Source organism: Chelonia mydas, chromosome 27 (assembly GCF_015237465.2).
Source record: "Chelonia mydas isolate rCheMyd1 chromosome 27, rCheMyd1.pri.v2, whole genome shotgun sequence".
NCBI classification, from domain to species: domain Eukaryota; kingdom Metazoa; phylum Chordata; order Testudines; family Cheloniidae; genus Chelonia; species Chelonia mydas.
In genome coordinates, this window is record NC_057860.1 from 7,190,657 (window position 1) to 7,218,597 (window position 27,941).

Genomic DNA, 27,941 nt, shown 5'->3' on the forward strand with positions numbered 1-27,941 from the left:
CAGTCCCAGGTTTTAGGGCATGAGCTGTACTCGGGGGGCGGGGGGGGAGTTTGCAGTGGTGGTGGATGCTCTAGGCTCCCCTCCCCCAGCTACGATCTGACCCCTGCTCCCTTTCCCACGGCAGCGTCATGCCTCCGGTGCCTGGTGGACGTGGTCCCGGTGAAGAACGAGGAAGCAGCTGTCATCATGTTCATCCTGAACTTCGAGGACCTGGCCAAGCTCATTGCTAAAAGCGCCAGCCGGAGTCTCCACCAGCGACTGTCCCAGGGCTGGCACCAAGGTGAGCGAGAGCCGGGGTCCCCAGGCGGGGACTGGGGAGGAGGGTGGGGGATTGGGTAGGTTCCGCTTGGTGAATCCGACCCTGGAATTTTCTCTGGAACTCAGAGGTGCCTTCGCCGGGGGGCTGGTGGCCTGGTTCGGGGCCCGAGCTCCTGACCAAGCAGTGGCCTCGTTGCCGATTGGCTCTGGGAGGCAGCGTGTTGCCAAAGGAAGATCTTGAAGACTGTCCTGCCGCTGAGCCTGGAGCCATGGAGAGCGACTCCCCAGCAGTGATACAGCGAGACAAGGAGGCAGCTCTGCAAAAGGAGGCAGATGGAACCGAATCTCCCTGGCCGAGAGGAAGCTGAGTCCTGGGGATCCTGAAGCAGAACCCATCCTCCGGGGGAAGCCCTCCCCTCGGACCTCCCTGTCCCTTTGCATCCACCTCTGCCCGCACCCACACAGTTACACCTCGCCTAGATGTGTCCTAATGCCCCAACTCCCCTCGGAGGGAACTGTACCTTCCCACGTAGTACCTGTACCCCGCCTTGCCTGTCACCCACCCCCACCCCTCCCACCTAACCAAACTGGGCCGGTACTGCTAGCATGCCCGTGCCTCTCCTGTACCCCCGTCCCTCCCATCCATTGCCTGTGACCGTACAGCACGCACATCTGTAACTGCCTTACGCCTCGCAGACAGCCGCACCTCCTCTCGAGCTATCTTTCTGTGTAACTTGCCCATACATTCCTTATAGCTGTATTTTCCTGTATATACACCTCACCGTCCTCTACCTCTGTACATACCCCCAGCAACCCCTGTGCCCTATATACACTCTGTACATACTCTGCTTATAGCGAGGTACTGCTATGAAAGTACAGTATCTACGCTTTACCTGTACCACCAGCCCCCCTGTCCTCTTGCCCTCCATGGATTGCCTGGTGCTCAGGACCCGTCTCAGCCCTTTCCTTCCGGCACGCTGCCTGGAGACAGCCTCCTGACCGGGCTCGCTATTGCTCTTCCACCAATTTGCACATCTGCTGCCTGCCCCATCAGGTCCCTTTGCAGCGCCCTCGTGCGGAGCCTGCTGCCGGCTTGTGTTCATACACGTCGCTGGGAAGCTTGGAGGGAGGTCCCACCGAGGTGAGGATTCCCAGCGAAAGCTGAGTCAGTGCCCCACCCCCAACTGGCTAGGCCATCGTCCTAACGCGCTCTCGGGTTTAATGTTGTCTGGTTTGGAGAGATGCACCCTGGCATGCCAGCCTCAGTCTCAGGAAACAGACACTACTGTCAATGACCTGTGACGACACTCGTCTTGATGCTATGGGGGGGGGGGGGGGGGGGGGCGGGGCAGCAGCTCTCATGCTTCAGACTATCAGCTGGTCTCCTGAGGTCTCAGGAAGGATTCCCTTCCCCACATGCCGCAGCATGGCCCCAGTGAGCCATGGGGAGCTGGGGAAAGGAGGTTTGAAGTGTCAGGCAGTGGCCACCCCAGTGGACTGGGGCGAAGGGCAGTCTGTTCCATCACTGGGCTCTAGGGGTGTTCGTGAACTCGGAGTATCATGCTGATCTGAGACCTCATTGTTAGGGGCAAGGAAGATTTTGGAGGCTGAGTCCTGTTTCCCCAGCTCACCCCTTGCTTGGCTGGAGCGACAGTGGATAATGTCCCTTTCTTGCCCTGTTTCCCTTGGAGCTGATGTGTGAGGTCTGATGTTGTCTCGTGGGTCACTGCATCTCCATTGCTTCCAGGCCAGGGCTGGGAGTCTGGAAGCAAGAGCCCTTTGAGATGCCGGGACAGCACAGCTGGGCGTTTCACATTGTAGGGGTGTTTTCTTTCTCTCCACCCTTCAGGGGGGGTAGGAGGTGAAGTTCTCTGGGAGCCAGATCCCAGGGGGCTGAATTCTGTGGCTGATATTTTATTCTTACAGCAGCTCTTAGCTGTCCCATCTGAGAGCAGAGCCCCACAGGGCTTGGCACTGTACAGACACATAATAACAGCCCGCTCTTGTCCCAAAGAGTGGGACGGTCAGTAAGGGCCTGGAGAGATGAAGTGATTTGCTGGAGGTTACACAGCAGCCCACTGGCAGCGCCGGGAACAGAACCCAGATCTCCAAAGTAGTTTCCATCTTCTCGCTAGTCTAAACTGTTTCCAGTCTGGTGGATTGTCCATCTCTGTGAATTCCGTCACCCCTTGGAGAGAAATATATGTCAAATCCAGCAGAGCTGGTCAAGTTCCCCTGGGATCAGGAGGCGGGATGTTGCTCTTTATGTATGTTTGGATTGGAGGTATTTCACTATATCGTGTGTCCCAGCCGTGTGTGTTAAACATCCAGCCAGTTCTGCAGGCATGTTTGCTGGGTTGTTGCAGATGCTCACATGTATGTGGAATCAGTGTGAATCCGTATGGCAGCACATGGTGAGCGGGTTCTGGATTTGTTTTCATCTCAGTGGGATCAGCTTAAGTGAGTCTCTGAAACACATCCTCAGAAGGTGAGAGCGAGAAACACTTTTGTCCAATACAAATGTAATACGGGGCCACCCCAGCAGGTGGAGATAGTATGCACAGATTCTGTCATTCAGAGGGGACAGTGTAATGTAGCCAGCCGATCCCTTCCATGAGGGCTGATTCCAGGGCGGCTTTAGGAAGAGCAGGTGCATTGATGCTAGGCAGCAGGATCTGTGCTAGTCTGAGAGCCAAAGAGAACACAGGATCTGCCTGCCTGCTGCAGCCTCCTGAAAAGTTGTACTCACCTGCTTCCCCCAGCTGTACGTTAGCCCCAGTGTCCTTGGATCCACAGCGGGAGACACCGGGGCCACGTCACAAACTCCTTTTGGCTGGCTCCTGGCTAGACGCTCTCACGCTGCTCTCCTAGGCCCAGCCATCGTCCCCTGTACTCCAGAGCTCATGTGTCACAGCTGCCCTTTGGAAGGCCAAGATCAGGGACTGGTTTTCAGAGCATGTTAGTTTCCGAAGACACTGACCGCCCAACAAGGGTCTGTCTCTCTTTCCAGTGCAGCCCTGCTGCTCTTTGCTGCAGTCACGCCCGTCTTACCAACTAAACACGTTCAGTGCTAGGATGGGAGACACCCCGGGAGTGCCATGGGGCTGCTTTATACGTACCTGCCCACGGAGCCAGCACAAACGCTTCCAGCAGGGGGTTAGGAGCCACCAAGGGGCTTCTTTTCCAGCCGAGAAATACACCTGGCCTGCTGCGGTTGTCCAAGACCCTATGGTGCTTTCCACGTGAGGCTGGCATCCCGCAAAGATTCCAGCCTGGGTCACTGCACTCCCTCCACTAGCCTCTCTGGGAGATGGGATTCTTCTCCATTTCCTGCCTTAAGAGGTTGGTCGAGGATGCTGTGAGCTGTGTTCCACCCCAAAGGGGGCTGCATTTCAGTGAGTGGGTGCTGTGAGCCCTTGCCTACAGTGAGTGCCTCAGACTTAAGGTCACTGTAGCAATTATGAGTTAAAAAAAACCAGGCAAATGGAAGCTTGTGGCCGCATAACTGCAGATGTTTATGGGGCAGGCAGGGTAGATCCGGCCAGCAAGCAAAGCATCTGTGGCAGGGCATATACATATGTAAAATATGCCGTGCTTGCTGTTTCTTAGAAGCCTATTTCTGCTCTTGGCCTTTGGCATGTGAGCTGTGGGTGGCAGGGACAACACCTGTGCCTGTGTACCAAGTTACAGCAGCTACCCAGGAGCCAGGGGAGTACCCGCAGCGTGAGCCGATGACAACGGGCCAGGATTCCCGCTGATGCGAGCAGGAGCCACTCCATTGGGGTCATTGGAGTCCCATCAGGAAGAGGATTTAGATCATGACATGCTGGGAAAGGCTGGGTGCTGTCCTTTGAGGGCCTGCTTCTCCACGGCCCTGCACCTTGGCTAGTTATTTACCCCAGTGCAAAATGGGTGTACAACGCTACCATGCCAGAGTGGAAACATTTGCACGCACTTATCACTGGTGCAAATGGCAAGACCCCATGCAGGACAGTGGAGAATCCAGCCCAGTGTCTCCTCGATATTCTTGATGCTGTGCAGCGTTTTGGGGAAGGATATGTGCCCAGTTTCTTTAAATGGGTAGCTGGAAGCCAGGCAAGAGGGGGTAGAGAAAGCTTCTAGACCAGTGATTCTCAACCAACGGTATGTGTACCCCTGGGGGTACGCAGAGGTCTTTCAGGGGGTACATTAACTCAGCTAGATATTTGCCTAGCTTTGCAACAGGCTATGTAAAAAGCAGAGCGAAGTCAGTACAAACTAAAATTTCATCCAGACAATGACTGGTTGATACTGCTCTATATACTATGCACTGAAATGTAAAGACAATAGTTATATTCCAGTTGGTTTATTTTATAATTATATGGTAAAAACAAGAAAGTCAGCAATTATTCAGTAACAGCGCACAGCGACACTCGTATTTTTATGTCTGATTTTATAAGCAAGTAGTTTTTAAGTGAGGTGAAACTTGGGGGTACTCAAGACAAATCAGACTCCTGAGAGAGGTACAGTAATCTGAAAAAGTGCAGAGCCACTGATCTTGACAGAAGCTCTCCAGTGAAGTTGCGAGAGCACTTTCCTGCTTTCCTGATTCCAGTAAAGTTCCTTGTTCAGTGTTGGAAGAAAGTGACTCTTTCCGAGATCCTTTACCATTGTCACATGACAGTATCGACACGTCTCACCTTGACTTTTTAGGAGCGGTGAAGTCACGAGTTTTGCAGGTCATCACAAATACCATCGTCCACGCTGGACATACCACAGAGGTGACAGAGTAACCGAGTTCGAGATGCACATAATCAGAAGGAATTTTTCAATCTCATCTGACTATTATCAGCCTGGTCTCAGACGTTCTCCAGCATGATCATTTTCTGCACTGCAAGATTCAGACTCCTACTGTGTTGGAGTTGTGTGTGGTGTGAGGAAATACTATTTTTTACAGATAGAAAATTTTGGTTTTGGGTGTCAGATTTTGACCAACCAGATTCTCCTCCAGGTTTGCATTGCAGATTCACCCTTTCTGCTCAGGCCAAGCATGGAAAGTTTGGCCCCTAAAAATGAATGTGTCAAAGTTACAGAGCACGGTGAGGAAGAGGTTATAACTGAAACTGCTTTGCTACCGTAACTAGTTCATCTTGGTTGATCAATGGTTAGCCCAGGTCAGTTAACACGGTTTGGTTAGCCCAGGACTGTTGTCCCTTTTGGCCTGAGCAGTTAGCCAAAATTCAGGGCCTTGCATGGTTGTTTACATTTGGATGAAAAATCTGAGAGGTGAGTCAGGTCTATTCCTGGGGTAAACTTGTTTGTTAGCAAAGAAATGTCCACAAAGTCCTGTTCCCCTGAACACAGTGGAAACAAAGAACAGCATGCAGTTTCCTTGCTCAGAAATATCCATGTCTGCCACTCCAGCGAGCTCTGTGCCCAAGGAGCTCTGTCTCTCTGCTTCTTTTCAGGGTTATGCTCACAACTGTTTTTTCTGCTGGCTTAATTCCTCTCAAACACCACCCTGCAATTGATATCTTAGCCACTGTGTTTGCAACAAGGGAAAACCCTGTTAATCTACCTGGCTTAGCTCTGACCTGTCATAGAATATCAGGGCTGGAAGGGACTCCAGGAGGCCATCCAGTCCAACACCCTGCTCAAAGCAGGACCAATCCCCAACTAAATCATCCCAGCCAGGGCTTTGTCAAGCCTGACCTTAAAAACTTCTAAGGAAGGAGATTCCACCACCTCCCTAGGTAACTCATTCCAGTGTTTCACCACCCTCCTAGTGAAAAAGTTTTTCCTAATATCCAACCTAAACCTCCCCCACTGCAACTTGAGATCATTACTCCTTGTTCTGTCATCTGCTACCACTGAGAACAGCCGAGCTCCATCGTCTTTGGACCCCCCTTTCAGGTAGTTGAAAGCAACTATCAAATTCTCCCTCATTCCTCTCTTCTGCAGACTAAACAATCCCAGTTCCCTCAGCCTCTCCTCATAACTCATGTGTTCCAGTCCCCTAATCATTTTTGTTACCCTCCGCTGGACTCTTTCCAATTTTTCCACATCCTTCTTGTAGTGTGGGGCCCAAAACTGGACACAGTACTCCAGATGAGGCCTCACCAATGTCGAATAGAGGGGAACGATCACGTCCCTCGATCTGCTGGCAACGCCCCTACTTATACAGCCCAAAATGCCATTGGCCTTCTTGGCAACAAGGGCACACTGTTGACTCATATCCAGCTTCTCGTCCACTGTAACCCCTAGGTCCTTTTCTGCAGAACTGCTGCCGAGTCATTCAGTCCCTCGTCTGTAGCGGTGCATGGGATTCTTCCATCCTAAGTGCAGGACTCTGCCCTTGTCCTTGTTGAACCTCATCAGATTTCTTTTGGCCCAATCCTCTAATTTGTCTAGGGCCCTCTGTATCCTATCCCTATCCTCCAGCGTATCTACCTCTCCTCCCAGTTTAGTGTCATCTGCAAACTTGCTGAGGGTGCAATCCACACCATCCTCCAGATCATTTATGAAGATATTGAACAAAACTGGCCCAAGGACCGACCCTTGGGGCACTCCACTTGATACCGGCTGCCAACTAGACATGGAGCCATTGATCACTACCCGTTGAGCCCGACAATCTAGCCAGCTTTCTATGCACCTTATAGTCCATTCATCCAGCCCATACTTCTTTAACTTGCTGGCAAGAATACTGTGGGAGACCTTGTCAAAAGCTTTGCTAAAGTCAAGGAACAACACGTCCACTGCTTTCCCCTCATCCACAGAGCCAGTTGTCTCGTCATAGAAGGCAATTAGATTAGTCAGGCATGACTTGCCCTTGGTGAATCCATGCTGACTGTTCCTGATCACTTTCCTCTCCTCTAAGTGCTTCAGAATTGATTCCTTGAGGACCTGCTCCATGATTTTTCCAGGGACTGAGGTGAGGCTGACTGGCCTGTAGTTCCCAGGATGCTCCTTCTTCCCTTTTTTAAAGATGGGCACTACATTAGCCTTTTTCCAGTCATCCAGGACTTCCCCCGATCGCCATAGGTTTTCAAAGATAATGGCCAATGGCTCTGCAATCCCATCCGCCAACTCCTTTAGCACTCTCGGATGCAGCGCATCTGGCCCCATGGACTTGTGCTCATCCAGCTTTTCTAAATAGTCCCGAACCACTTCTTTCTCCACAGAGGGCTGGTCACCTCCTCCCCATGCTGTGCTGCCCAGTGCAGTAGTCTGGGAGCTGACCTTGTTCGTAAAGACAGAGGCAAAAAAAGCATTGAGTACATTAGCTTTTTCCACATCCTCTGTCACTAGGTTGCCTCCCTCATTCAGGAAGGGGCCCACATTTTCCTTGACTTTCTTCTTGTTGGTAACATACCTGAAGAAACCCTTCTTGTTACTCTTAACATCTCTTGCTAGCTGCAACTCCAGGTGTGATTTGGCCTTCCTGATTTCACTCCTGCATGCCCGAGCAATATTTTTATACTCTTCCCTGGTCATTTGTCCAATCTTCCACTTCTTGTAAGTTTAAGATCAGCAAGGATTTCACTGTGAAGCCAAGCTGGTCGCCTGCCATATTTACTATTCTTTCTACACATCGGGATGGTTTGTCCCTGTAACCTTAATAAGGATTCTTTAAAATACAGCCAGCTCTCCTGGACTCCTTTCCCCCTCGTGTTATTCTCCCAGGGGATCCTGCCCATCAGTTCCCTGAGGGAGTCAAAGTCTGCTTTTCTGAAGTCCAGGGTCTGTATTCTGCTGCTCTCCTTTCTTCCCTGTGTCAGGATCCTGAACTCGACCATCTCATGGTCACTGCCTCCCAGGTTCCCATCCACTTTTGCTTCCCCTACTAATTCTTCCCAGTTTGTGAGCAGCAGGTCAAGAAGAGCTCTGCCCCTAGTTGGTTCCTCCAGCACTTGCAACAGGAAATTGTCCCCTACGCTTTCCAAAAACTTCCTGGATTGTCTGTGCACCGCTGTATTGCTCTCCCAGGGGATATCAGGGTGATTGAAGCCTCCCATGATAACCAGGGCCTGTGATCTAGTAACTTCCGTGAGTTGCCGGAACAAAGCCTCGTCAACCTCATCCCCCTGCTCCGGTGGTCTATAGCAGACTCCCACCATGACATCACCCTTGTTGCTCACACTTCTAAACTTAATCCAGAGACTCTCAGGTTTTTCTGCAGTTTCATACCGGAGCTCTGAGCAGTCATACTGCTCCCTTACATACAATGCAACTCCCCCACCTTTTCTGCTCTGCCTGTCCTTCCGGAATAGTTTATATCCATCCATGACAGTACTCCAGTCATGTGAGTTATCCCACCAAGTTATCTCTGTTATTCCAGTCACATCATAATTCCTTGACTGTCTTGCTGCCTAGTCCTTGAGTGGTAGCCCCCATTGTGTGCAGTTGTCTTTACTATATAAAGGGACTTGATCACTTCTGTTGAGCCTAAAAAAAGGGTACTTGGCACCCCTGTTGGCTTAAGGAGGTCTGTGGTAGTCTTTGGCTTCAAGATCATCCCTGGGAGCCTTTAGCATCTTTCAGCATAGCAGTACTTAGCCCTGTCACACACACACCCCTCCACATTGGATGCTGGGCTCTTTTGAGAATGTGGTCTTATTTAGGTACTTAACATTATATAGCACCTTATATTCAAAGCACAGCTCCCCTTGCCTTCACTTGCATCTCGGAGTGCTCAGCACTTCTGCAAATCCAGAGTCTCAAGTCAGATAGCCAGGAAATGAGGAACATGCCTTTAGTGACCACCTGTGAAAAGTTTGGTTTACATGACTTGCCTAGTATCATACAGGAACTTTGTGACGTGGGCAGTGGAGCAATGGTGAGACTCATAGAATATCAGGGTTGGAAGGGACCTCAGGAGGTCATCTAGTCCAACCCCCTGCTCACAGCAGGACCAATCCCCAATTTTTGCCCCAGATCCCTAAATGGCCCCCTCAAGGATTGAACTCACAACCCTGGGTTTAGCAGGCCAATGCTCAAACCACTGAGCTATCCCTCCCTCCTCAGAAATCTTGGGTTCCGTTCCAGGCTCTGGAGGGGAGTGGGATCTACTGGCTTCAGCCTTCTGCCTCTTCCCCTCCACCCCGAACCTATCCCAGTCCAGTCTCTTCCCCACCCTGGGATCTTTATCCCAGCCCCATTCTTCTTACCTAGCTAGGCCTAGTCTCCTGCTCCAGATTCCCAGTCCCCCTCTTCCCCTCCGCTTCCCAACCCAGTCTCCTGGCTGAGCCAGTCCCATTTTCCCTCTCCCAGCTCCTAATCTAAGCTATTTCTCTCTTTCCCTGCTGGCCTCTAGTCACCCTCTCCTGCCCGTACCCACATCCCCCAGGCCTACTGCCTCCCAGTTGCCCTCCCTGAGCTCCTCCAATCTCAGTGTCCCCCCAGGTCCTTTCCCCAATCTCTTTGCCCAGCCAATCCCAGTTTACACCCATCCCAACTCCTACTTCCAGTTTGCCTCTCCCTACTGCCAGCCTCCAGTGCCAGTCCTCCCGCCTTCCCACACCCCTTGCCCCAATCTACTCCCCCTGCTCTTTTCCCAGAGACGGCTTGTATCCCCTCTGCACTCCGATCCAGCAGTTTCCTCCTCCTCATTGCCTGGGCATTAATAGCAGGGAGCTCAGGCATGGGTACGGACAACCTTAACTCTAGCAATCCCCAGCTTTGGCACGCTTGGCTTTGCAATCCGACTGATGTTCTTCTAACGTCGTTTTGGGGTGTGGTAGCTTTAGAGGCTGATTTCCAAAGCCCACCTGGGAGATTTAGACGCTCTGCTCCCATTCTGTCCAAATCCCTTAGATGGCATTGGAAATCTCAGCTGTATATTTCCCAGCTTGGGCAGGACACTGTAGTCAAACATAGAACAAATAAATCAGGGCAAGTGCTAGCACTTCCCTGCGGGAGAGAATCCACACCAGGATTCTCCTCTAACTGGCAGGGGTTGGGAGAAGGTCCCATGAGGTCTGACTGCACCAGGAGAAAGGGTGACCTGATGTGCCCCTAAGGAGAGGCATTTGGGTTTATAAACTGGACACAGAGGTGGGATGGAGCCAGTGCTCAGAGCTCTGGGTCCTGTCACCAGTGAAATTCTCCATATGGCCTTGCACGGCACTAGGAAACTTGGATTTCACTGTGGGATCCCAGCTGATCATGGCGAATGTCCAGGAGTTGGTCTCTATGGCATAGTGTAGGGACTGTGTCCGTGCTTAATTTGTAATGAAAGAGGTGTAGAGGCTCAAGCAATGATTTACTTTCAGAACTGATGCAGCAAGCCCAGAGGTGCCGGGGCTAAGAACTGCCACAGAGGTGCCGGGGCTAAGCCCTGGCACAAATTAAGCACTGGACTGGGTGACGGCTGGGTCCAGGCAGCCGGGGGGCTGGGCTACAGAACCGTTCCTCTCTAGGACACCCATCCAAGGCAATCCTGGACTGGTAGTGACCTAATGTTACCATTGGCGGGCACTGGGACGGCCCAGCCTCGCCGCCTGTCGATTCTGTCCCTGCTAGCCAGACACTAGAATGGACAGCTGAATCCAGAGCAGCTGAGTGTTCATCACAGCCATAGGCAGCAGTCCTATCAGGCCAACCACATGGGCGCCTCCCTGTGGCTGAGCACAGCTCGGCTGTATCCCTGGCCCTGGCCCCCCGGGCCCCCACCTGCTTTGCTCAGGGCACCTGGCTTCACGTGCAGCTAGGTTACATCTGTGTCTCTTGTGTTTTGTTTGTGTTTTTCTTTTTAACAAGGTCAAGGTAAGAGGTTGAAGTTTAGTCTCCCGTCCCTGCGGCGACTCAAAATCCAGCGGAAATCTCTGCCCACCAGTGAGTTTGATGGAGTAGCCATTGACTATGGAAAGGTAACCATAGACTTTGTACGATATAAGCTGATACATTAGGTCAGGACCCAGCGCTCTTCCTTGGCTCTCCCCACCCTGCTCCCTTCAGTAGCTGCTGTGGCTGGTGCAGTGTCTGAATTTAGTGGCTCTGTCTCTTAATGGTTAAACACAGAGCGAAAGGGACTTTGTGGTTGTTGCCTTTGAGGCTCGGAACTTCAGTGGGGACAGACCCGAGAACCTTCTGCGTTCAGAGCTCCAGCCCTGACCACTAGAACTAAAGGAGAATCTCCATTAGCTGCTGGCAGTATGTAGCCTGTGATGCACAGTTGAACAGCTCTGTTTCCAGCCAGGAGAAAGAAGCGGTACGTACATATGTACAACCGCACATGTTGTGCATTCACACCCACGCCTTCATACCACTGCCCTCAGCTGGCAACAGAGTTTAGTGCAGCAGTGAGGAATGGCTTTTGGAACCCCCAGGGTTTGGATTAGGGGTAGGGGCTAGCTCGTTAGGACTTTCTTTGTCGAAGTGTTAACATATTCTAGAACCCTTTGGGTAGGAAAGAAAGCCCGGAAAGATTGCACAAATACACTGCTCTTAAGAAAGGACATAGCGCTGGCTTGAGATGGTGGCACTGGGACCTGCATGGATCTGGTAGAAATCAATGGGCAAAACTCCAGAATTTTGGTGCAAATATTCCTTGAAATTACACATCTCTTAAAATTTTCCTGCCAATCCTTGTGTCACCCCCATGCATTATCATGAGCCCGGAGTTTCAAATACATTCTATCGAGTCATCTTGTCCAGCTCTTCCCCACTATTGTACCAGCAAAGATTACGTTGTCCCTATGCATTAGGGACAGCAACAATCATGACTGCATCGACTTAATGGGGTAGGGAAAAAGTTCTTGGTCTGTTAGTATTAGAACTTTTTAAGAGATTGCTGTTCTCATTATCCTCTTGACTGCTGCAAATGTTCCAGGTATGTACAAGTAGCAAGCACATGTGCAGCCAAACGTTCTAGATACGTCTAGGTAGAAGGCACCTGCTGGGCTGCCAAATGCTTTACGTGTCTCCTGGTACGAGGTGCTCGGTGTGCTGTCAAGTGTACTTGGTCTGTCAAGAGAGAATACAGCGGCTCTACTACCTGCTGTTGTAGGTACGTTTTGGGTAAAAGGCACCTGGTGGGCTGTCAAAGGTCGTAGGTATATACAGGTAGACCATTCCTGCTGGGCTGTCAAAAGCTCTAAGTATGTCCACGTAGAAGACATCTGGAGTGTTGCCAAGTGCCCCTGGGACAAGTTGACTTTCTGTTGCCTTGAGTGGAGCCTTCCCTGAGTGACAGTTGCCGAGCAAGAGCAAAGGGGCCATCAGCAAAAGAGTTGGAGGTAATAAAATTCAGATCTCTGTGGTCCATTTTGCTAAGCCAGAACAGGCTGTGAGCCTCAGAATAAACGCGCAGCTCGATCAGAAGCTCAGTGAAGGTTTTTGAGGACCAGCGTGGTGAGAGAGGCCAGCAGCCTGCAGAAGGGCCTGGCGGGGCCTGTGCAGAATCTCTGCGGACAAAGCAGGGTTGAGCTAGTGCCAGTACTTTGGCAGGGTGTTTGGGGTGAGGTGGGGTTAGGTTGGTTTCCCTCAGAAGAGTCACGGACAGCACCGTATTTCTGGTAGCCAAACCCTGCAAGAGCCTGAAATGTGCAATTTGGGCTTTTTACCCTGGCTGACTGCGGGAAAGTCCTTAAATCGTTGGGACCTGGTCTCTGTTGGGCACATTGACAGAAATGCGACACTTCTGGGGTGCTGAGATTTCATGCCACGTGCGTTCCGAGCTGGGGGTTGGTTGTTTTTCAGGCTTGTCATTATAGGCGTCTCTTAAGTCAGGAGACCTTGCCTCAGTGTCCAAAAAACGGAGTTTAGCAGACACCGAGGAGAGGGTGGGACAGGAAAGCCTGCGAATAACTGAATCTGCATGTCCGGCAGTTTCCCCAGTGGCAGGATCTTGTCTCTGGTGTGGATTAGGCAGCCCCTGTCAACCGCAGGTGAAGGACTTTGTACATTGAACCACTCTTGGTTCTTTAAACTCCCTCAGCAGGCAGGGGGGAGAGAAAAGGGTGTGTTTAGCTTTTCACTCTCATGCCTATGGTCCTAGAAACACTGTGAATCGAAGCCACCGAATGACAGGTAAATCCACTTCTGGGGTTTCCTCTTTTTCTCCTGCTCCAGCCTGTTTCCTATCTGGTAGTGGCTCAGTAATACCTTGCAAGCTACCCCATGCTCAGCCAGGCTTAACGGAACAGGATGCTGTTGGTGGGTCCCACAGTCGTACATGGAGTCGGGGCTTGCAGGCTCTTGAGGCTGGTGGGATTCCATTAGCCATGTAACAAGGTGTGCTCAGTTCTGGTCCCAGCGGGAGCTTAACCCACGACACAGCAGCGCTACCCAGCCCTCTGTCTTTCCTCTTTCCTGACCCTCCTCCCCTCCCGCCTCAGCATTCCAGGGCTCCTCCTAACCAAACGCTCTCTCCTGGCTGTCTTCAAGCCCAGGGGCGACTCCCTGATTCTGAGGGACTTGAAGACTCCTCCCAAGGAGAACTGTGTCCAGTCAGAGACCGAGTCCCTCCTGGAAAAGGAGAGGAGGCCGAGCCTGGAGGCCATCCCCACCGTGCATCACTCGTCCCCGAAACGAGAGCCTCCCTTCCTGGGCCCACTGGGGTCCGAAGCTGCTTGGGGCTTGGTTCGGCTTCACCCTGGGGGCAGCCTCCGCAGGGTCTCCTCCTTGGACAACTTTGAGGTCACCAGGTCTGAGTTCCAGAGAAAATTCAGGGAGAGGAGGGCAAACTCAGGTAGGGGAAAAGCACAAGCAGATGTGTTGCTACCAATGGGGAGGTGGTGCAGAGCTCTTCCAGCAGACGGGCCTTCCTCTCATCTGCTCTGAGGGTCCCTGGGGGAGTTCTTCACCCTACGTTGCCTTAAAGAAGCAGCGGTAAGGGGGGTGTCTCCCAGAGCATAAACTGACTCCAGTATGTTTCCAAGTGCGGGGATCTCTGGATGTGTCTTGGCCTGTAGATCTGGCTGTGTGTCTACAGCCATTCCGGAAATGGATTTAGGCACCTAAGTCCCACTGACGCCAATGGGAGTTGAAATCATTGAAACCAATGGGAGTTAGGCGCCTGTATACCTTTGATGATCTAGGTCTGTGTGTGAAAGTCTCTGAGTGAACCAGTCTGCACTGTAAATCCGCCATGTCCAAACCCTTCCAGGCTCTTTCCTGACTCCGGTCCCACTGCTCCCAAAGGGGGAGGGGTGAGTTTAGATGAGTGAATACGGTAGATGTAATACATATAATCTTCATGTTCTGAGGATGAGGGCCCAAGTATTTAATCCGGAAATCCCATCACCATGGTCACGGCGTGTCATTGACCTTTGCAGAGGATACTGAATTGGGAGGCATTGCAGATTTCAGGAAAAATGTCGAGGTTTTGAAATGTGTTTCGCTCGGCATTGGAACCAAACGTGAGAGAGAGCCATGCCGGCAGAGCCAAGAGCTCCATGGTTCGGGCACTCAGCGGGCAGCTGATTCGGAGCAGGGCCTTGACACTGGATCCCCCGCATGCCAGGCGTGTGCCCTGACCACTGGTATGGGTCCCTCTCCATCGCACCAGAAATGCCAGCCTGGACCAAAACGTCATCGAAGCTGGCACTTCTCTGCAGTGAGTTTGGGGTTTGGCAAATCGGCATTTTCTGACTTTAAAAAACAAAAAGACGTTTCACGAAAAATGTCCAACCGGCTCTACTGCAGACACGCAGAGAGGACAGAGCAATAATCCGGAGAGACCTAGAAAGGTGGCGGAAAGAGACTGAATTAAAGAAAAAAAGCAAAGTGGATACACTGGGGCGGAAAGAATTCATCATATCGTCACGTGATGGGAGATAGAGAGCTGGGGAGAAGTAAAGCTGAGACAGGCCTCAGGCCTAGGTTTTCAATAGCTCAGAGACACATTTTCAAGTGCCCAGCACCCACAATCGGAGCTGGATTTTCTGAAGAGCTTTAGCCTCCTAAATGAGGGCCAGATTTGCTCAACAGCCCCCAGTGTGATCCCTGTATCTAGACTTTCAGAAGAGCTCAACACCCAACAGGTGCTTGGTGTGCTGAGCATGTGTGAAAATCTTCCCCACTTCAGGTGGGATTTTTCTAAGCTGTCAGCATTGGCCTACCTCTGTTCCCATTGATGTCAGTGGGAGCTTTCCCATTGACTTCACTGGGACTAAGGGTAGGGCAGTCCCACCCTTGTTTTGTTCTTTTGACCCTCTGGCCCCTTGAGGTGAGAGTGGACAATAAAATAGACAGGAGTTTGCTATGTCTCAAAGAAGGCCAGTGCACTTTGGGACTGCGGGTGCAGAGATATCATGCATTGAGGCAGGGAAGAATTAGTCCTTCTCTGTGAGGCTCTGGGACAAATGCAGGTGCAGTTCGTTTCTGGGCTCCTCGTTCTCATAAGAAAGATACTGGCCAATAGGTTGGGGACCAGAGAAGAGAAACTAAAACGGTCAGCAGGCTGGAGGGATCAATGGAGGAGGAAAACTGGAATGAGCTGAATATGTGCCGCTTGGCTAAGCCACGGTCAGGGAAGGGAACATGAGAGTCCACAAATACTGAAAGGTTGTAAACCCAAAGGAGCTGGGGAATGAGACAAATAAGGCTGGGGAGAACAGGGGATGGAATGAAGGAAGGTTGACATGTAAGCTGTTTGTATTTGAAAAATTGAGGGTGTTTTAGGAAAAATGACCTGCTGGTGAGATCCACTGAGCTGGAGAATCATGTCCCAGGGAAAGAGTAGAAGCCTTAATGCCTAGAACATTAAACTAGACTGGAGGAATGCTAGGAAAATACCCGACAGGGAACAATCCTGCCCTGGCCCATGGGGATGCATTGGATGGGATGTGGTACGGCTTTGGGGGCAGATCGTAGGACTCCATCTGTGCTCTCTTTGCCCTGCCAAAGCAGCACTCCACTCCCCGTCCCTCAAGGAGATGTTAGTTTGAGGAGCCAGGACGAACAGCCAACCCAGCTCAGAGGGCAGGAGAAGCTGAGGTAAAAGCCTCAAGAGTCTTGCCGGTGGAGGCCCGCGGCCCGATGGGCCCCGTCTGTAATTTTAGGCTTTGACAGTTTTCTGGATTCTGTTTACATTCGTATCCTGCCACTGCAGCGTCGGCCCCCACCAATGGCTATCAGAATCCAGGCCAATTGGCCTGGGCCTTAGCAGTGACTAGGGATTTAGGTGCCACCGTTTTTCGGCGCCAAGCTTGAGACACCTGAAAGGGGCTTTGTTTTTAGGGGGTGGGTTCTCAGCTCTTTCTGAAAAGCAAGCCCCTTTCAGGTGCCTCAAGTTGGGCACCCGAGATCACGAGTGGCTTTGGAGAATTTTGGCCTTTGTGTTTGGGTACCAAGGCAAAATGGGCCCTTTGCAATAGCGTTGTCTCTCCAGACAGGTTCTCTCAGACAGCTTATCCTGGGCTCCCTTGTCCACAGAGACTAGAACGCTGATGGTTAATTGTTGTTTCTGTTGCTCTCCTGAGTGTTTCTCTCCTTCCTGAATTTGTTCCAGAGGCCTCCCAAGCCAAGCCCAACCCCCAGAACTCCACCTCGGACTCCGACCTCACGAGGTACCGCACCATCAGCCAGATCCCGCAGTTCACCCTCAACTTTGTGGAGTTCAACCTGGAGAAGCACCGCTCGGGCTCCACCACTGAGATCGAGATCATCGCGCCCCACAAGGTGACGGAGCGCACGCAGAATGTCACCGAGAAAGTCACACAGGTACGGGGGGGGGGGGGGGGGGGGGGGGGGGGGGGGGGGGGGGGGGGCATTCTCCCCAAGCCAGGGGCACTCCTGGGAGGTGGAGGGAATGATTGTGCTAATTCGTGGAGCCGCATGGGGTGAGGGTGGGCGTGCATGCTAATTCATGGAGCAGATTTGGAAGGGAGGGGCAGATCCCACTAGTTTCTGGCGCAGATTTGGAGGGGAGGGGCAGATTACTTTGCAGAGCAGAGCGAAAATGGGAATTTCTATCCCACAACAAATTGCAATATTTTGACGACTTTTTTTTTTCTTTTGCGGGTCGAAATGTTGAAATCTTGAGATTTTTCACTGAACGAAAAGTTTCGAGTTGGAAATGGCAAAATGTGTCACCTTGGGGTCAATTCAACGTTAAACTGCATTTCCCTGCAGGGCGACGTTGCCTCCTGGGAGCTGTGTCTCAGGTCCCCTTTCTCCCTTGTGGGCTAGCCTCCCTGGCCAGACTACGTCTCCTGTGGGGAGAAGTCGGGATCCTGGTGGCCGAGTGAGGCCGTTCCCCATCGTCCATAGTGTGGTGGGGACACTCGCGATCGTTTGTGGAACAGCCGCGGGGCAGGGGGAGATTCACGCATTTGAAGGAGCAGCTGAGTGGGGACAGGGCAGGGTCCCTGCATGCTTGGTATTCAGTTCCTCATCTCCCCTCCGGCACAGCCGGGGCTGGGGACGGACACACCCAGCTGGCAGCGTTTCACTCTGTCTGTCCATGCTTCTCTCTTTGCACCTGGGCTCCCCCAGGGTCGCCCCACTGAAAGCTGTTCCCAGTGCATGCGTGTGGCTCTCCAGAGGGCTTCCCTCGCTCATGGCAGAGAACAAGAGATTGTGGCCCAGATGGGCTCCAAACACATTCTGACGTGTTTTTAACCCCAGAAAACCAGCGTCTGCAGGATGCTGGCCATGACACTGTCTGTCTGTCCAGCCCAGGGGGGCTGCTTTAGGGCAATCCCCATCGTGACTAGGAGCCACCGTGCAGGGGAGGTTGTACTGTGGGGTTGCTGTCACTGTTTGGGGGCATAGTCACTAGGGTTTGCACAGGGCTAGATTGTCATTGTCCTCCTCCGCCATGCAGGGGAATCACAGGGAGGTCGATTCTCCCTTACTCCTCTGCTCGGATTGTGGCTACTACTTGCCTTTCACCCTCCACGACAAGCATCTGAGGCGTGGGGCCGTAGGGCAGAGAGGGGCAGGGACTAGGAGGAGCCCTGGCCCATAGCTGGTGGGCATATGAAAGGCGGGAGCTGCTTGAGCAAAGGGTTGAAGTAATTCCTCCTGCCCCAGAGCAAGGAGGAAGCAGGGATGCAATGGGGACTCGCTGGGGCAGTTGGCACAGTTACGATCTAGCCCATAGTAATCACCACCTCCCCCACCCTCCCTCTCTCCCATCTGCTCGGTTGTTGGCTGGAAGGTGTTTGGGCTCAGGCCAGGTACAGAACAGCTCAGCCCAAGCCTGTGGGCCCGGCCCTCCACTGGTGGAAATTGGCAGAGCTTTGGCATCGTCATTCGTGCACCCCTAAAATAAGTCAGATTAACTTTCTTTTTTCTTACTAAAAAGAAAAGGAGTACTGTGGAACAGGCCCAAGGTCTGGCAGGTTTTTCTACCGAGCTGCAGGGGGAAGGGGATGTACCTGCCTTTGGCAAGGCTGTTCCTTACCCCCACTCTTCGGGAGATCCGCCCCCAGCCGACGTCTTTGCGTGGGCTGTGGAGGTCTCCTTTCTGCGCGCTGACTGCAGGAATTGGTGGAGGTGACACCTGCAAGCACAGCTGCTGGTGGTTCCTCTGGCAGCCACCAGGTGGCAGTGTCCCTTCACCACATGGGACGCTGAGCAAGGTGATGGTGTTTCCATCTTCCAGGCTCCTTGGAAGGGAAGGGGGCGCGGAGGGGTGTGGGGGGTTACATTAACTGGGAAATACCCAGCTGCCTCCTTCCCGCCTACGGGTAGATCTGTCAGACAGCAGAGAGCCTGGCTCCAGGGAGCCTCTAATGCATAGTCTGAGATCGCACATCCCTGGTATCCGCCATGGCCTTAAGACGCCGAACTGCAAGGATTTCCGCTTCCACCCGCAGAAGTGAATGGCTCAGGGAATGAGACCTGCAGAAAGGCATGAGTGGAAGAGCAGAAGGTCTTCAGAGTGGAGAGAGGTAAATAGTGGTGTCCCCCAGGGGTCTGTACTGGGCCCAGTCCTATTCAACATTTTCATAAACGATCTGGAAAAAGTGGTGAACAGGGAGGTGGCAAAATTTGCAGATGATACAAAACTACTCAAGATAGTAAAGTCCCAGGCAGACTGGGAAGAGCTACAAACGCATCTCTCAAAACTGGGGGACTGGGCAACAAAATGGCAGATGAAATTCAATGTTGATAAATGCGAAGTAATGCACATTGTAAAACATAATCCCAACCATACATATAAAACGATGGGGTCTAAATTAGCTGTGACCACTCAAGAGAGAGATCTTGGAGTCATTGTGGACAGTTCTCTGAAAACGTCCACTCAATGTGCAGCGGCCATCAAAAAAGCGAACAGAATCAAGATGGGCATCATCAAGAAAGGGATAGATAATAGGCCAGAAAATATCATGTTGCCTCTGTATAAATCCATGGTACACCCCCATCTTGAATACCGCGTGCAGATGTGGTCGCCTTATCTCAAAAAAGATCTATTGGAATTGGAAAAGGTTCGGAAAAGGGCAACAAAAATGATTAGGGGTATGGAATGGCTGCCTTTATGAGGAGAGATTAATACAACTGGGGCTTTTCAGCTTGGAAAAGAGACGACTGAGGGGGGGATATGATAGAGGTCTATAAAATCATGACTGGTGTGGAGAAAGTAAATAAGGAAGTGTTATTTACTCCTCCTCATAACACACGAACTAGGAGTCACCAAATGAAATTAATAGGCAGCAGGTTTAAAACAAAACAAAAGGAAGTATTTCTTCACACTACACACAGTCAACCTGTGGAACTCATTGCCAGAGGATGTTGTGAAGGCCAAGACTATAACAGGGTTCAAAAAGGAACTAGGTAAATTCATGGAATGTAGGTCCATCAATGGCTATTAGCCAGGATGGACAGGGATGGTGTCCCTAGCCTCTGTTTGCCAGAAGCTGGGAATGAGCGACAGGGGATGGATCACTTGAGGATGACCTGTTCTGTTCTTTCCCTCTGGGGCACCTGGCACTGGCCACTGTCGGAAGACAGGACACTGGGCTCAATGGACCTTTGGTCTGACCCAGTCTGGCCGTTCTTATGTTCCTGGATGGCTTGGGAGGGATAGGCCCAGGGGCAATGCCACCTCATGGCAGAACGCACAAAGCAAGCTGCATCTCTGGGGGTGTGGAACTGGTGGGTGTCAGCCAGAGCCCCTGAATGTTGCTGTAGGTCCCACTTGTGCCCTGCTCATGCAGAGGGGCTCCCTGCACCCTTTCCCTGCCCCCCAGCTCACCTGTGCAAAGCAGGGTAGGATTTTGCCCCACATTTTTTATTCTGGAAGGTCTTTGGGTCACCTGTGGAACTCCCTGCTGCAGGATGTGATTGAGGCTAATAGCTCAGTAGGTGCCAAGAAGGGATTAGACACTGAGAATAACCATCGCAGAATCACTAACTAGGGTGCAAATTATACAAGGGCTGTCAATCCCCAGGATTCGGGACGCACCCTAAGAGAGACAGGGAGCTGGGGGGCGAGTGCAGGACTGGCTGCCAGGCTAGGGTCTGCTTCATAAGCAAATAAAAGACAATGGTTTTAAAGAATCACACAGGATGTTATTTGAGTTTAACTGAATGAACTAAAAGTCACTAAGAATTGCTCTGATGTGGAGTGCAGACGGGACGGTGGGAGTGAAAACAGATATTACCCAGGGGGTAGTGTGGGAGTAATAATTATTATTAATAACTGTATAGCAGCATTACTGTTTGTTATACTTTGCACCTAGAGAGCACATTGCATCCAAGGATCTTGCAAGGCTCCTTAGCCTGTGAGCTCCTTGGGTTAGGGCCTGTCTCTTCTTGAGTGTCTGGAAGGTGCTCCCAAGGGGTCAGTCTCATTATCACCCTTTTACAGATGGGGAAACTGAGGCACAGGGAGCACAAATGACTTGTCCAAAAGTAATGCAGGAAGTCTCTGGCAGAGCCAGGAACAACATCCAGGAATCTTGACTCCATGGGCCCAGGCTCCATCTACTATGCCAACCTGCCTCCCAGACCTAGAAAAGGACACCAGCAGCCAAGGCCCCCAGGTCGCCTGCTTTAACCACTAGACAACATTCTCTCTCTGAGCTGGGAAAGGAATCCTGACTTGCAGACTCCTGCTTTAACCACCCAATCCCATTCCCACTCGCAGAAGCAGGAACGGAGCCCAGGCCTCCTTCCTTCTAGTCCCATGTTGTAACCACTAGACCCCACTCCCCTCCTGGAGTTGGGTTAAAAAAAACCCACCATCCTGATTCCCAGCCTGGTGTTCAATCCACTAGGCCCCAGAGGGGTTGGTAATGTGCCCTTAAACTAGCTGACAAATGCTGGCATTTGGGAGAGGAGACTCACCTGGCAGCCCCTTCCCCCGCCAAGCCCCTAGGAATGTCTCAAGGGGCACAATTCTCCCCTTTCCTGCTTCCCCTGAAAGCCTCCACCCCAAGCAGTGCATTGACTTTGGAGGCTGTGTGCGCACAGGACCCGCTGCCTGTCGATACTGGGTCATTAGGCAGCGGGAGATGATGGGATTGAAGCTGACAGGTCCCTGCTGCAGGCGGGATGGCCAGCATCGAGCCTGTGCACTCCCCCCCGTCCCTGGCGTGGATCCACGTCCGTTCCCCCCTCCCCTTAAATCTCCATGCTGGCTGGGTTCCGGGTGGATCTCGACCCCCCTGAGCACCATATTTAACCACTAGACACCGTTCCACCCCCCCAGAGCTGGGCAAAGAACCCAGGAATCCTAGCCCCCAGCCCGCCTGCTGCAACCTTGAAATCCTACTTTCCTCCCAGAAGGGAGAAAAGAACCCAGAAGTCCTGACTTCCAGCTTCCTGTTCTAACCACTGGACCAGACTTGGGGCCTGGTTTGGCTGTGCGCGCTCAGGCTAGCGCCAGCCCCACACACCCAGCGTCCACGGGGGTAATGGCAGCGCTGGAGCGTGGCTTTGGCCTGCTTCTCTGCAGAGCTCCCCACTTCCTAGTGTGGGACACGTATTCGCATCAAGGGGCTGTCGTCTAATTAGGCACAAGTAGCAAGATGCACATGGGGGCTTCCTGGGGCTGGAATAATGGGGGGTGGCAGACCAGGATAGAGGGACATTGGCAGAGCTGGCTGGGGGGAGCTCAGGGGAGCAGCAGGTCAGCACTGAGGGGGCTCAGCAGAGCTTGGGGGGCCTTGTGCCCACTGAGGTGCAGCCCTTTCTCTGTCCCATTTCACGGGGGCCAGCCCCAGGTAGACCGGTGGCAGTCACTCCCCACGTCCAGCTGGCACTGCAGGCCCCTCGCCCAGGCGAGAGGCTGCGGGAGGCCTGGTTACCAGCTCCTGTTTTCTCTGGAGCTGCTTTTCACACCCCTTTGGCTTGCAGGCACTGAAATGTCAGCCCAGCTCCTGCAGCCTGGGCTGGGTCAACGCGAAGGGTGACTCGGTCATAAGGGATTCGGGGTGCCCGGATCCTGCCTGCCAGGGGACGGAGGGGAGAGAAAGATCTGGGGGTGGATTCCAGGGGGAGGGCCATGAGATTGACAGGCCATGAGAAGGAAAGTGGGAGATGGGGAAGGGAAGGCAGCGGGCAGGCAGGAAAAGAAGCTCAGAGCGATCCAAAGGAAGCAGAGCCGAGCAGTCCAGGGCTAAGCCCCTTCCCCAGCTGGGCTGGGCTCCCGGGGGAGTTGTTTTGGTGGCAGCTCCTTTGGTGCTGTGGCGGCCATGCCTCCCAGCACAGGGAACACGCGTGTGGGGTCCCGTGGGCCCCCTCAGAGCCGCCGGACCCTGCTCCGACGAGCCCTGCTCTAATGCCTGCCGCTGGCCAGCTCCAGGGGCTCTGCCATTGGCTCGGGTCCCAGGGTGTCCCCTAGACCCGGGCCCAGACCCGCAAACACTCGCAGCCGCTGCTCACGAGCTGCTAAAGTGCTGCTAAACCCCAACGGTGGCCACGTTCCCCCCGGCCCCCCCCCCGTGGCACTGCTGCACGTGCAAGGCAAGAGAGAATCAGGCCCCGCGTGCCTCCCATGGGCCAGCCTGGGCATCCGCTCAGGACCAGGAGAGATGCCCCTGGCCGAGTCTCCGCTCGTGACTTACGGCCGATAAATAATTCACGGGCAAGGCAAAGCCGGTGGTGAAATCCCGTTAGTCCTCTGTGTAAGTAACAACTCAGCAGCTGGGTGAGCCAGAGGCCGACTCCTGCAGAGCGTGTGATTGGGGGCGAGGGGCCAGCCTGGCAGCCGTGACCTCATCCCATCTGGGGTCGCTGCTTGCTTCGGCTACAAGTGCGCCGAGCACATTGGCCCCATCCCGTGGTCGCTCCTGTGGCCTGAGCCTGGGACAGCAGGAGCCACTAATCTGCGCAAGAAATGGGGAGCCAGGGTGAGTGTGCACAGGGAACTGGGGATCGGACAGAGTCTTTCGCCTCCAGGGCACCTGCCAAGAGTTGTCTCCCGCCGATGGCTGTTGGGCGGCGTGTGTGAAATGCGCTAGTGATCCGAGGCCAGTCCTGGGGTCCTTACACAGCTGATCCCCCTGACTGTCCCCGACCAGACCAGACCCCCCCCCCCCGGACCCAGCCTGGCAGCAGCAGAAGACTGGCAGGGTGGCAATGGGTGGCCCCAGCGAAGGGAGCTTCAGGAGTCAAGGCGAGAGAGGCTGCCAGGAGAGGTGAAGGCCGGGGAGTGGCAGGATGATGTTGCAGAGGTGGTGATGGGAGCGCAGAAGGGGGAGGTGGACGCAGGAGCTGTGCTGGAGGGGGTTCCTCCTGGGAGCCGTTGGCTGAGATGAAGCCACAAAGCCCCCTGGCCAAGGCAGGCAGGGAGGAGGAGTTGTAGGCATTGGAGGAGCTGGTCCTCATCAGGCCCTGTGTATACTGGAGGCCCCCGGTCAGGATCAGGGCCCATCCTGCTGGATGCTGTACAGACACATGGGGTAACAAAAGCCCCCGTCCCGCAGAGCTCAGTCTCAGGAGAGCCAAGTCCCCAGGGGCCAGGCTCCAGGACTGTGAGCTGAAGCATCTGTCACCGGCCACTGTCGGAAGACAGGATACTGGGCTCCATGGACCGTTGATTTGGCCCAGCGTGGCCGTTCTCATGTTCTTGTGAGCTGTGGTGGCTTGTGGGCCTCCCTCCAGGTCTCTGAGGAGCCCGTCCCCGACTCGTATACCATCACGCCGGGGCACTGCCCAGCAGCAGTGTGAGCAGGGGCCGGAGCACAGCCTGGAGAAGAGGCAGGCGCAGGGGGGCTGCCCTCTGCAGCAGGGAGAGGATGCAGTGGCTCGGGGCCAGATCCTCAAAGACATTTAGGCTCTTAACTCCTGGGTATCGTGGGCCTTGGGGTGCAGAGTGACAGAGCTCAGACCAGGGCCCCAGCTATGGCGTTTCTCCAGGCACGGACACCAGCAGCTCCACCGGGGTCTGGCCAGCACCAGCTCGTGAGCAGGCCGAGAGCATTCCAGCATCCTCAGTCTCCTGGGGCCTGTTCTGTGCCCCAAATGCCTCTTCCAAGCACAAGGTGCCAAGGGGTTATTGGTGCCCTGGTCTGGCCTTCACCACGGGAGACCTGGGTCCAAATACTGGCTCATTGAACAGGGAGACAGGAATTCTGGGTACTCTCGTCCTAGCTTTCAGCAGACTCTGATCCCCATCACCAAGCCACCGCCAAGTCAGGGCTGAGGTGCAGCGGCAGAGCTGGGTGTGGGGAGCCCAGGGCTGAGGTAGCAGGGGGCTGTGGGTCGGGAATGAGGGGCACCGGCAGAGCTGGGTGTGGGGAGCCCAGGGCTGGGGTAGCAGGGGGCTGCGGGTCGAGATTGAGAGGCCCTGGCAGAGCTGGGTGTGGGGACCCTGGAAGTCAGGATTGAGGTGCATCGTCAGGTGTTGGGATCCACACTGCCTGCTCCCCAATCCTGAGCTAGCAGGGGGGGCTGCCAGCCGGGGCTGAGGACCATCAGCTAAACTGAGGGGGCTCTGAGTGGTACCTCAGCACGTCAGTTCCACCCGCTCCCTTTCCGCGCCCCGATGGGGACGGAGGGAGACCAGGGCAGCGTTGACCCTGGGCAGGGTGGTTCCCAGGCAGCCGCCGTGTGTGCAGGGGAGGGTCTGATTCCCTCACAGAGGCGCCAGGCAGGGGTGGTAAGTGCCCTGTCTAGCAGGTTGAAGCCGCGCTGTCTGGCAGGCAGCAGACACTGGTAGTAGGGCCGGGGTGGGGAGGAGGCTGGGTCGCGTGTGATCACAGCTCTGCCCTGGGGAGTGATGTAAGCACCAGAGGTCTGTGCTGGGGAACACGGCTCCTCTCCCCCCAGCTCCCTCCCCGCCTGGGCCTCGCTCCCTGCTCGCACACCGCCTTACTTCCAACACACCATGAGTCTGAAACTGAAGCTGAAGCCGGTAAGCACTGAGACAAACGGACGGGATGGGGGATGGCTGAGATGCGGGGGTTGTTAAGTGAGTCCCTGCTATTGCCATGGGGAGAGCGGATCCAGGGGATGTTTGTCCCTAGAGTGAATTAAACCCGCAGGGGGGAGCCAGGATACATTGGTGAGATGGGGCTGCCTCCTTGCAGCTGGCTCTTTTCTTTGCATGGTGGGGAGCCGTCCTTTCCCCCTGAAACAACTCCCTCTTGACCTAGCCAGCCCTGCTCTCTGGGGAGGCAGAAACTTTCTCTGCAAGCGGGGCCGGGGGTGGGAGGGTGAGGAGCTGGCATGGAGCGGCCCAGCCTCCCCTGTGCCCTGGACTTTTAAACCCACAGAGGGTTCGGTCGCACACTTCTGCGATGAACGTACCAATCTCTAACTGGGAACGAGCCTTGAGCTCCTGGCCCTGCCTGGGGCCCCTTACTGCAGCCTCAGCATCCCCTCCTGCACGGGGTGCATCGGGCTAGTCAGAGACCTGCTGCGGGGAGAGTGAGCTGGGTTTGGTTTGATACAGTGAGGCAGGACTGAAGGGGCGAAGGGGAAAGACGTGATTGTTCTCCCCTCCTGTTCTGGGACACGGCAGCCAGACGTTCTGTGGGTTCTGGGAGTCTGGGTCTCACAGCTGCTAAAAGCAAACAAGGCCCCCCGGCGAACAGGAGACACTGGCTGCATCCTTCTCTTGGTTACTCCAGAGTGAATCTGGAGTGAGCTCGCTAAGGTCAGAGAAGTTACTCCAGATTTATGAGTCACACCCAGTGGTTCCTGGATATGAAGGCAGCAGATGCCTTAGAAATCCGATAGAGCAATGGCAAGGGTGAATGGGTGCATCGGCTCCACAGATGACTGGATGGTAGATGATCAGGATTCCTTCCCTAGACGGATGCATTGGCTGGGTAGGATAGCTGGAGGGGCTGGACGGATACACAGACTAGCTGGAACTTGGTGCTTGGCTCTGGGCTGTAAGTCCGGGGTTTGTTTTTCTCTCTCACGTTTTGTTCTCTGTTCGAAGGGTCCCCAAATTCGTCCCCTTTGGAAGGGTTGGCCAAGTGAGAAGCCTTTTTAATTCCACAAGCCAACCTCCCTTTCTCCTTCCCCGGCTCCCACGGCTAATGTTGAAATGACTCGTTTTAGCCTTGACACCAAAAGGCCGAAGCTGGGGCCAGCGGCGTTTGCCAAAAGCCGGCAGAGAAAGATAACGCGGACCTTGGCACGTGAGCAGCGTATGGGCCGCTCAGAGAGCAGGGCAGGGGAGCTCAGTGTTAGCCACCCCCCAAAGGCTAGACCCACGGAGGGGCTGAAACCACTGACTCCTACTGCCATGGGTGGGCCGTGAGGACTCGCTCAGGATCAGGCCCCTGTTGGGATGTATCATATGGGCTTCCTGCTCTGCTGTGATTGTTACTCGGGGTCTGATCCAAAGCCTATTACAATCCATGGGAGTTCTTCCTGCTGGCTCCAAAGGACTTTGGATCATGCCTTGGCATTGCTGCCAGGCTTAAAGGCAGCTTGATCCTGCCCCCTGCCCCCTTTGCATTGCTCAGGGGCGGGGGTGTCTCAGTTCCCCTCCCCTTGCCCCGATTTGCTCCTGTTGGGACGCTGAGGTCGGTTCCCTGACCCCGCCAGCGCTGCCTCCGCACATCCCCCTTCGGAACGATTGGATTTCGGTCACTTTTTCCACTCCCTCTCCCTCCCTTGCCAGCCAGGTCTTTGGCCTTCCTGGCTCTTGATTGGTGGCTTCCTCCCCACCCGGGGCCTGGCCATTGATTGATTTTGATTAATCTGCGGCAGGCTCCTGAATGCCCTTTGCCGGCGCGTGTGCGTGTGGGTCTGTGCATGCGTGTACGCGTGTGTGTGAGACGCCATCTCCCTACCTGGGTGCGGGGAATCCGAACTACGCCATGGTCCAGCAGCTGTTAAGTTTCAGGGTGGGACGTGGACAGGCAGGAGTGACCCTAAGGGTGGGGCAGCGGGCAAGGGGCTGGCGCTCGAGAGGCATTGGCCGGGGGAGAGTCCCTGGTTTGCAGGGCTGGCTAGTGGGGATTGTGGGGCTGAGACGCACATATGGTGGTTGGGGGGGTCAATCTGAATGGAGTGTCGCTGATCGGGACTCCCCCTAGACAGCTGGGTTTGTTAATGCTGGGGCGGTTGAGGGGAGAGCGCACAGAGGGGACTGTGGACAGTATCTGGAGGGACACCCATACTAGGGGCAGTCGGGCAAGGAGCGGCCAGCGAGGTAGGGGGAAACCCAGGGAGCCCATTGGAGGCTCCGGTAAAGCTCAGCCCCAGAAGTACGCGGGGGGGAGGAGGAGGATCTAGAGGCAAAGGCACAGCTGGGTGGCTCGGTACCTGCCACGCCCATGGGACCAGGCCGCCTGCTGCCCTCACGTCGTCAGGTACCCCGGTGCCAAGCGAGGGTGAAACACGCC

The 27,941-nt window shown here is 54.1% G+C and overlaps 1 protein-coding gene across 1 annotated transcript in view; it reads left to right on the plus strand.

Annotated features, from left to right (window-relative positions):
* The window catches only part of KCNH6 (potassium voltage-gated channel subfamily H member 6), a 99,272-nt gene that overhangs the window by 46,312 nt on the left and 25,019 nt on the right, over positions 1 to 27,941 (plus strand). Inside the window, exons 3-4 of the mRNA XM_037887145.2 lie at positions 125 to 280; positions 16,691 to 16,902. Coding sequence (XP_037743073.1) covers positions 125 to 280; positions 16,691 to 16,902 — 368 coding nt within the window. The remainder of the gene's footprint in view (positions 1 to 124; positions 281 to 16,690; positions 16,903 to 27,941) is intronic.